Here is a 9,187-nt window from a genome sequence, read left to right as displayed (position 1 = left end):
GCTTCGAGATACAGTACCTTAAATGAAAATGCAATTTAAAGAAAATAACCGTCTTTTAGGTTGGGGCTTTGTTCAAAATCTGTTCGACATACCAACCAAATTTTATTCTCCACTGACTGAAATTTCTGATGACCTTTTTTTAAAGAGTCATTTGCCAGAAATGTAAAGCAAGGACCTGGAAGCAATTGCCAGGATCAATGTTTTCAAAAGAAGCCGTCTCAACCATTGTTATTGACTTAAGCGAGGCAATTATAGGTATGCAAGTCATAAAATGTTGACTATGTTAGGCAGTAAAAGTCATTTACGACTACTATGCAATAAATCACTATGGACGTGTGTGTTTCAGTGTTAATCATGTCAAGTCAATTGTTGAAAACTTGAGATTTTTGGAAAATGACACTGTTTCCATATATTTCTGTCAACAAGAGTACAATTTGGTATATGTGTAAGAAACCTCATCAAAGAGTTGTTTCTCAATACATAATTTAAGTAGAAGCTAAAAGTGGTCGACTAAAGAGGACAATGTTCTCTCAAACTCACACTCCATAATGAACTTTACTATATTAGGTTTCAGATACTATTCAAATACTATTGGACGCTTAACCTCCACATGAACCGAGGACACATTTTCTCCAGTTTTACCAAATCTTAAAGCTTCTCGAACAAAGCGTGAAAACAGCTTCGAAAACAAGGATGAAAGAAAGAAAAGACAAATACACAATAAACAAGTGACAAAAAAAAGTGATGAAAAAGCAAAGAAGAAGAGCGACAAAAACAATCCAGGAAAGCAACAATGACACAATAAAAAAAAGGGACAAAGACACAACTATAAAGTGACAAAAAACAAGGAGAAAAAGCGATGAAGAAGGCAACAAAAAATCCTACGAAAACACGGTGACAAAAGTCAATATCACTTTTGTAGGTCTTAGAGGCGTTAGAAGCTCCAGTCCAGAAGCTTTTAGATTTGGGTCAAGCTGAACTGGACAAAACCTGCTCAGTTAAGCCCCTGTACCCCTATTTGGGAACCACCGGCCACATTGTATTTTGGTTTCCTTTTCATCCCGAGTTCCTGATTGGCTCTAAAGTCTTCCAACCAAATAAAAAAGGCATTGTCTCCTGAGCCCCTCCTTCAAAGTTTCCCTCATATAGGCCATGTGCTTTATCTCCCAGCATAAACATCAGTATTAGCGCTTTAGTGTTTGTTGTCGAGCAGTTGTTCTGGGGGGGTAAAAACTGATCTTAAAACAAGTAAAGGACATTTCCACGTCCCCCTAATTAAAAGTTAACCGTCCAGGCCCGGGCCCGGGCGAGGGGCGAGCGGTGGTGGTTGACGACAGGGAGGGAGGAAGGGGAGGAGAGGGGGAGGGCTTATTTAGCATTAGCATAAAAACAAACAACCGCGTATATATATGCAAATGAAGCGCGGGGGTTCAAAAAAAAAAAGAAAAAAGAGAAAAGGAGAAGCAAGATGCCGCTAGCCATGTGCAATAACTCACAGTTGATGGCCTTTAGTGAGGAATCGTCGTCGGCGCTAAGGAAGACGAGGGGAAAAAAATGTCCAATAAGGAAGTAGAAATGATGATGCACCTGTCGCCCATCTGACTAATGAACCAATCGGGTCGCAAGGACGCCGAGCGCATCCAGGAAGTGAAGTGCATGGGGGGGGGGGGGGAGAACTTCGACTCGATATACCGTAAGAAACGACAATAAAGAGATTTCGCGTCCGTCCTCAAAGAGAGATCCTCAAAGCCGCTTTAATCCCATATCTGTACGACAAAGATGAGGAAAAAAAAAAAGGAAAAAACATACACTGGCACTCGCCTTTAAAAAAAATTGACAATGATTTACATTTGAACATAATGCCGTGCGTCGGGCGTTTATTGTGACGGAGCGGCGCGCGCGTCGCTCTCGAATGAAAAAGTGGGTGTTCTGTTGTTTCGCCGCGACAAAGACGTTTTGGACGAACCTGCCATACTCGCCTTTCTCTTGTAAATGAGCGTGGCGAATCTATTTATGTCCCCCCCCCCCCCTTACTCCTACAGCTCAAACGCGCTTATGTGGAAGGGGATGAGGAAGAAGAAGACGACGGCGACGACGACGCGGGGCCAAACGTTAAGACACGCAGAAGAAACACAAGAACAGAAAAGAGGAGGAAGACGGTATAGCACTCGGGGCTACGCGGGAGACGCCACAAAGCAATGATAGCGAGGAGGATTTTTTTTGGCGTTGTCGGCAGGATTTCCATGATGACAACACCTGGTATCGTCTTGAAGGGGGGATACTGTATACGCAGAGGATAAAAAGCAAAGAAGCATCCCCCCCCCCCCCTCCCCAAGGCCCATACATGCATTACCCCACCCCTCTCCGGAAGTTGCAAATGAGTGAGAGCCTTTGTGGATGAAGGGTTTCTATGGTGAAGTTTTGACTGGTCACAAGATGATATAGTTTGACTTGCACCTTTTTCTCTCTGTTTTGTTTGTTTTGACCGGGCATCTTTCACAAACGTCCCTTTTATTATTAAATAGTAGGTGCTTTGGTGGTTCAGAAAGCCAATTCCGTTAGATGAAATGGAAGAAAGATAGGAAATGGGCATGAAGTTTAGAGCGGTCGTAAGTGTATCCACTGACCACTATCTGCCGCATCGCACAAACGGCATCGCTACATCTCACCTACTTTTTTAGCAACACCCCCCCCCCCCCAAAAAAAAAGAAAAATGTCTCCCTCTTCCTCCTCTCCTCCTTCCTCCCCTCTCCCCGTACAGTAGTTGGCTCCTTTTAAACTGAGTCAGGAAGCCGCCAGCGCGCACGGCGAAGCAGTTATCAATCAACTCCGTCCATAAACACGCACTCACGCAGAGACACGGGAAAAATCACACACAATCGCGCGGCCGTGCCAAGCGTGTTTGTGTTACAACATCGAAGCGCGCGTGTGCGTGTGTGTGTGTGTGTGTGTGTTTGTGTGTGTGTGCAAATCCTGGCACCTGCTTTGTGCCGCTATTAATTTTCAAAATTTTGTTATGATAAATATAATATCGCACCAAAATCAACACCGATCTGAAATGCAGCTGTAATGAAAACACCATTTGAAGTCGGCACCAGTGAGAGCGTTTGCCATGTAATTTTCCACTAATTTTATATATATATATATCTACACATTCATCTAATAGCCTTTGCTTTACTGATACGCTCCAGTACATATGCATCTGTGGTGAAACACAAATTAGCATGTACTTTTCTCAAATTCCACTGCTTACCAAATCACTTATTTTATTTCTCCAACTTTATTTATATTGCACTTTAAAAAACAACATATTTGATCAAAGTGCAGAACACAACAGCAATAAGTCACAATAAAATAGTAATACAATTGCAAGGAAAAGACAAATAAGCAAACAAGATAAAACCATACATGTATTTATATAAATACATTTATTGCCATACACCAGATTTGTGAAACATCTAATTGGAGTTCTGTTCACAGATTTCCCCTCATCTTTAAACCAAGTTAAATCAGGTCAAATGAAAGGTCACCAATGAAATTCCCTTTCATTTGATCTTATTGTATATATTTATTCTGCCAATACTATTGATGCTGATGATACTGAAGAAACAATAAAGGTTTAGGCTATTTTGTTGCAATAAGCAGACACGTGTGATCTGTGTAAATGTACGCACGTTTAGGCCACAACGACGCACCAGAGAGCGTTTCAGTGTGAGACAATTAATTAAATTAAGGCTTTACCAGACACATACAAAGCCATAAGCAGCGATGGTGTTAATTGTATTTTAACCTTAAAGGTACATGAATGGAATTTACATCGCGGGTGCAAAAGAGATGGAATGCGTGATGTATCACGGGTCTCATTGTGCCAAAGGTTTCACTTATTACACAGAGGGTCAAATGTGAAGTAAACATAAATATTTGTCTTAGGCTTTGTCCACTTCAGTCATCTCTATTTAATCAGAAGTATTAACATGGCGCGGATAAGGAATAACGAGAGAGAACATGTTATTGCAGTTAATACAGTTTGTGCTTTTACGCACTAATCTTAAATGGAAATGATAAAGTGCCACGACGTGTCCTTTTGTGGCAAATGTGTTTAAAAGAAATGCACGGGTCAAGCGCCGCTTAAGTGAAATCTGAGCGTAATTTGGAAGTAATAAGCTAAGGGCAATGCATGAGGACGGACAGTGGAGCAGAGCTTTACGAACTAAACACATGAGCTGCCTCACAGTCTGTGTCCAGTCGCCGCGGACGCGCTGCAGAGGCTCCTGCGCTGCTGTAAAGCGAGCTCTCGCTCTGCGCTGAAGGGACTTGGAGCAGATGACTGACTGGAGCAGGCTCCGGCCACTGCTGCCGTGCGCGCGCCACGCACTCCGTGTGGCGGCGTGTGCGCACGAGGGTGTGAGTGGTGAGTGTGTGTCAGTGTGTGTGAAAGCCACCACTAGTCGCCCCCAGTGCTCTTCAGTCTCCACTCTCCCTTCGCACCGCACACTGAACGTCACGTCCGCACTTGAACTTGAGTTTGTGTCTCGCTGTAGAAGCCAGAGAGCCGCACGAGCCGCGCACAGCCACGCAGCCCGGGGATGCGGACACACACTCAGACACAGGCAGCACCACGGCACTAGTGTCCTCAGAGCAGCGCTCCCACAGTGAGACCACACTCAAGTGCCCATAAGCTCCGCTTCACTTGGATTCTATTCACACTCGTGTCCGGACGCGCGTGCCCAGGTCCGGTCCGGTGGCCGGAGAGTGGACACTGACCGTCCCATCAGAGTGGACCGGCCACACACCCTCTGTCCTCGTGCGCACACTCACGGACTTTACCTGCGCTGCCGCCGCTTCAGTCCGACTCCAGAAGCTTCACTTTGGCACCGAGCTCTGACCGCCCCGCGCTGCGCCTCCTCCAGCCACAGCTCCGCGCGCGGCTCCGTGAAGGGTTCGCTCTGAGGGACCCGTGCTGGACGAGCAGCGGCCGCTGCCTGTGGGGCCAGTCCGCGAAGGAGGAGGCGAGAGAGGAGCAGGAGGAGAGCCGACCCTTTCAGTGCCGCTCTCCGGGCGATGCCAGTGTAAATGCCAGGGCGATGTCCCGAAGAAAGCAGGGGAACCCACAGCACTTGTCCCAGAGAGAAATCACTCGTAAGTACCGCATGCACGCAGCATTTGGACACTTAATTCAGAAAACATTTACACTTTCTTCTTTTTTATTCTTGTGCGCTTCAGGGAAAGTTTGTACAAGTGCTGGCGCAGGCCATTTCCTTTTCTGTCGCTGATAAAAATAGATAAACAACACGGGTTTCTTATCAGATTAACACGCTCTCGAAAACATGAAGCGCTTTTACGCATTTATTGGACAGTTTGCAAAGAGAAAGTTTAGATTTACCGGACAGGTTTTCCTGCAGCCAATTAATTTAAACCAATTAATTTAAAACGTAATTCTTGCTCACGTGCTGTTCTACGTGTTAAATTATTTACCTACTTTATCTTATTTTTGACTTTTTGCTCAAATTCAGATTAAAACTGCAGTTGTGTTTATTTTTCGATTCTGTTAGATTTACACGTCTCAGTCCACATTTTGAAAAATGTCTCTGCTGTTTTTAATTTACATTTATTTTTTTACTGTAGCACTTCTTACGCACTAAACTCCCAATTTACAAGAACTCCCCAAACTTAAACCGCTCGTCCTGCGCAGCGCCTCGGGTCCGCTCGCTTTATTTTCTCTTTATTACAGTCTGTCATTAGCGGTGTGCAGCCCGTATCGCTGTGTATTCTGCGTAATTAGTGCGTCCCCGTTCATTCACGGTGCGTCTTTGTGCCTCTGCTCCCTCTGGTTGTAATATTAATGCTACGTTTGGATTATTTAATAGCCTGAACGCACTGACAGCGAAAAAAAATTCCAGGGTTTTCCCCTCACGGCACTTTTTTTTTTTTTCAGAGTACAGAGCGGAATAAGTGGCGGCATTTAGGGACGAAACCAATGTGTCTTATTTATGTGGAGCTTATACCATTGGCGTTTAATAAGAGAGAACGCATGCAGATGTTTTGACGCACGTTTTACGCACGAGTTTATGCACTGGTTTTCAAGTCATGTCACAGTTTTCCTTTGAATTTGATTTATTTGTTTTTTACTCTGAAAAAAAAAAGAATAAGTTTGACACAGTGATTTTAGCAGGACATGTCTCAAATAAATTAAAGTCAGGACGACAGTTTTTAATCCTGCGATCCAAGGCCACAACTGCATTTTCATAGATTTCCTGGCATGTTTTTTGAGCCAGGTTTCCAAACGCTTGAGGTTATTTGGGGAGACAGGTCGACACCAGTACCGGATCAGGTCACTTTGTCCAAACAGCAACGCAAAAGCTTTACACCCTTGCCTGTATTTACAGAAAGTCAAGTGCAAGAGCTCTACAGCAGTTCCTCATTTCAATCCCGCGGTGTCAAAACCAACTCTTTGACATGTCGAGATTTGCTCAGCAGACCTGAAACGTTGTCGGAAAGGGGGTCACACTGCGCTCATTGTGCACGCCTTTTACTATTGTGACACCAGGAAGAGAGAAACTATCCCACCCCCCCCACACACCCACCCACTTTTGCATTCGCACAGACACGCGGACGTGCTCGGAGGGGAGCCAGGCAGGTGGGGCGGACCGAGAGGTGCTTCCTAATCCCCACAAAGCGGCGGTGGAAATAGTTAAAAGTGCAAAACTGTCCGAAAAAAGCCGGTCCGACCTGCCTGTCTCCTCTCTCCCATGCTCTTGATTTATTGCTGCTCAGGCTGCGGCGTGGTCGCTGTACATTCCATAATTTATGTGAAAGAAAAAAGATGCTCGGTCCCATTTGCTATGCTCGGGTACACCCGGAGACATGCACACATGAGTAAACTTGCACGGGCCCCCGGATCGAGATGCGTTGCCTTCTATGCAAATGCGCGCAAATGTGATCCGGCGAATCGCTCACAAGTCAGTCAGTCAGGGCGGCGGTGATCTGACGACGGCGGCGTGCGTCTTGTTTTTTTTTTTATTCAGACAGGCATCTCTCTATCGTCCGATTCATTTGATTTGGAATCTTTTGCGATAACGCTCGAGATCAGGTTTAAAGAGAGAGTAGGTCTGAATCAAAATTTCGTGTGCAAAGGAGGAGGTATTGTCGTTTCGAAGAAGTCTGTCAGCTTTATTGTCAACTCTATTGGGTTTACAACTTAAGCTGCGAAAATGACCACACTGAGGTCAAAAATCACACTTTGCAAAGTCGTGTCTGCCGTTGTTAATGTCTTAAATGTCTCCTTACGCACAGAACCTGCAAATCCTGTAGTTTAGACCTTTGCAAACATGTTCAGAAATGCATGTGATTATTGCATCGCTTTGTGCAGCTCACATTTCCCTCCTCTCTCTCGAACGTTAATGCCTCCTCAGTGGGTTTAAAGTTTGGCGTGATCTGTGTGGAAAACTGATTTACGTCTAATGCAGGAAACCTAAAATCTGTCTGAAATGGTAGATACGTGTGTGTGTGTGTGTGTGTGTGTGTGTGAATCCTCTAATAAAGGAAGCATGGTGTACTTAGTGTTACATACATAGACCTGTTTTAAACACCTCCGTGAAACTGGCCTCGAGTCATGTCCTAACCTCCTTTCCCCTCGCCTCCCCAGTCGTTGCATGCTTCCACACTCTCCTCCAGACACCACTTCTTTCTCCCCCCCCTTCCTTCCATCAAGACACACTCTCACACACACACACACACAAAAGCACAGACGTGTTGCTTTCAATCACATTTAGATCAAGCCCAAACTTCTCATAATCACCGCTTGATTCCTGCCCTTCATCACGGGCCCCCCGATTTCTCCCCCATTTCCGCGAGAAACCCCGAGAAAGACACACACGGTTAAGATTAATCAAGGGACCGGGGGGGGGGGGGGGGAGTCAGATATATTTTTGTTTGGTGTGTGTTTTGGCCGCCGCCGCTCACTCCACTTGCCTTCTGCTTCTCATTCACAGCAAATAGCACCCCCCCCCCTCTCCTCTACTTCTTTCCCCCGTTTCCCGAAGAGCTTGATTTAGTGTGAAGTATAGATGCAAACATGGGCTATAGCGAGAGGAGGACGAGGAGGAGAGTTGCCATTCCCCCCCCCCCCCCCCTTTCATTGTAACGGAGGGGAAGAGGGAGAGAGAGAAAGGGGAGAGAGAAGAGGGGTGCGCGTGTAAATTGCAGTCGCCCACTTGAGATGCATGTTTCCCTTTGGCTTGTCAAATAGCCATGCACCCTGCTGGGGCTAAGTCTTTGTTAGCGGCGGAGGAGGGCTGTAGCGGCTGCTTCAACGATGCGCCAGAGCGATGAGTTGTTTGATAAAAATGACATAAATGGGAATCTTAAGCGTCTCGTTTTTTTTTTTGTCTGTGTGTGTGTTTTGCGGGAAATACAGTAATTGCTATTGTGACAATGTCCCTTTTTAAAAAAAAGAAAAAAAAGAAGAAATCTTACAATATCACACAATTGCTTCCCGTGGCGTTAATTCCAAAGACAGTATCCCTCAGTTACGATATCCCTGCATCTTCTTCTTCTTCGTCTTTTTTCTAATTCTCTAATTTCGTCCTCAACCTGTTTTTTTTGTGTGTTTTTTTTTTGCTGGTTTTAGACAAATTATTTCAAGTGCATGTAAAAGGTTTTACAGCGTCATTTTGCAAGAGAATACTTGTAATGTGGAGGGGGAAACGTTGTCTTTTAAAAATTTCGTAATTAAAAGTGAGTCTATTCCGGGGCAAGCACAGCACCCTAAAATCTTTACCGAGCCTCTTTATTAGCGCAGTTAAATGCACAGCTTTGCGGAGGGACCGTCAGCGCCCGAATTCGGGAAGAAATGCTGTGAAATAACAATAGCAAAAAGTTGTGGGTTTTGTGAATGAGAAATGGCCTCTTCAGCGCCAAAAGCTCGGGCAAATTGCACAAAAAGGGTAACACTCCTGAACTTTGCTCCCCCTGTCTTTAGTTCTTTAGTGAAAGAGCTACGACTTGAACCGGATCATTCGAGGTTTTAAGTTCCTCAGTGAGCATGCCTAAACTCATTTTTTTCGCAGACCGGCATATAGCCCTGCACATTTTCCTGCACTCACACACACACACACTGCCAAAGCTGCATACCATTGTTACCCCCCACCCCCACCCGCCCCATCCCCTTCTCTCTACATCCTTGTCG

The 9,187-nt window shown here is 45.2% G+C and overlaps 1 protein-coding gene across 2 annotated transcripts in view; it reads left to right on the top strand.

Moving 5' to 3' along the window:
• The first annotated feature begins 4,083 nt into the window (after positions 1-4,083).
• Positions 4,084-9,187, top strand: part of bcl11ba (BCL11 transcription factor B a) — a 65,306-nt gene continuing 60,202 nt past the window's right edge. The window contains exon 1 of one of the 2 annotated variants that reach the window (XM_079573414.1): positions 4,084-5,139. In XM_079573414.1, the coding sequence (XP_079429540.1) occupies positions 5,085-5,139 (55 nt within the window). In that variant the 5' untranslated portion in view covers positions 4,084-5,084. The remainder of the gene's footprint in view (positions 5,140-9,187) is intronic. The other variant, XM_079573415.1, reaches the window with a different exon arrangement.

This window comes from Gobius niger (genome assembly GCF_951799975.1).
Source record: "Gobius niger genome assembly, chromosome: 16".
Classification (NCBI taxonomy): Eukaryota; Metazoa; Chordata; class Actinopteri; order Gobiiformes; family Gobiidae; genus Gobius; species Gobius niger.
This window is presented reverse-complemented; position numbering and strand designations above follow the sequence as displayed.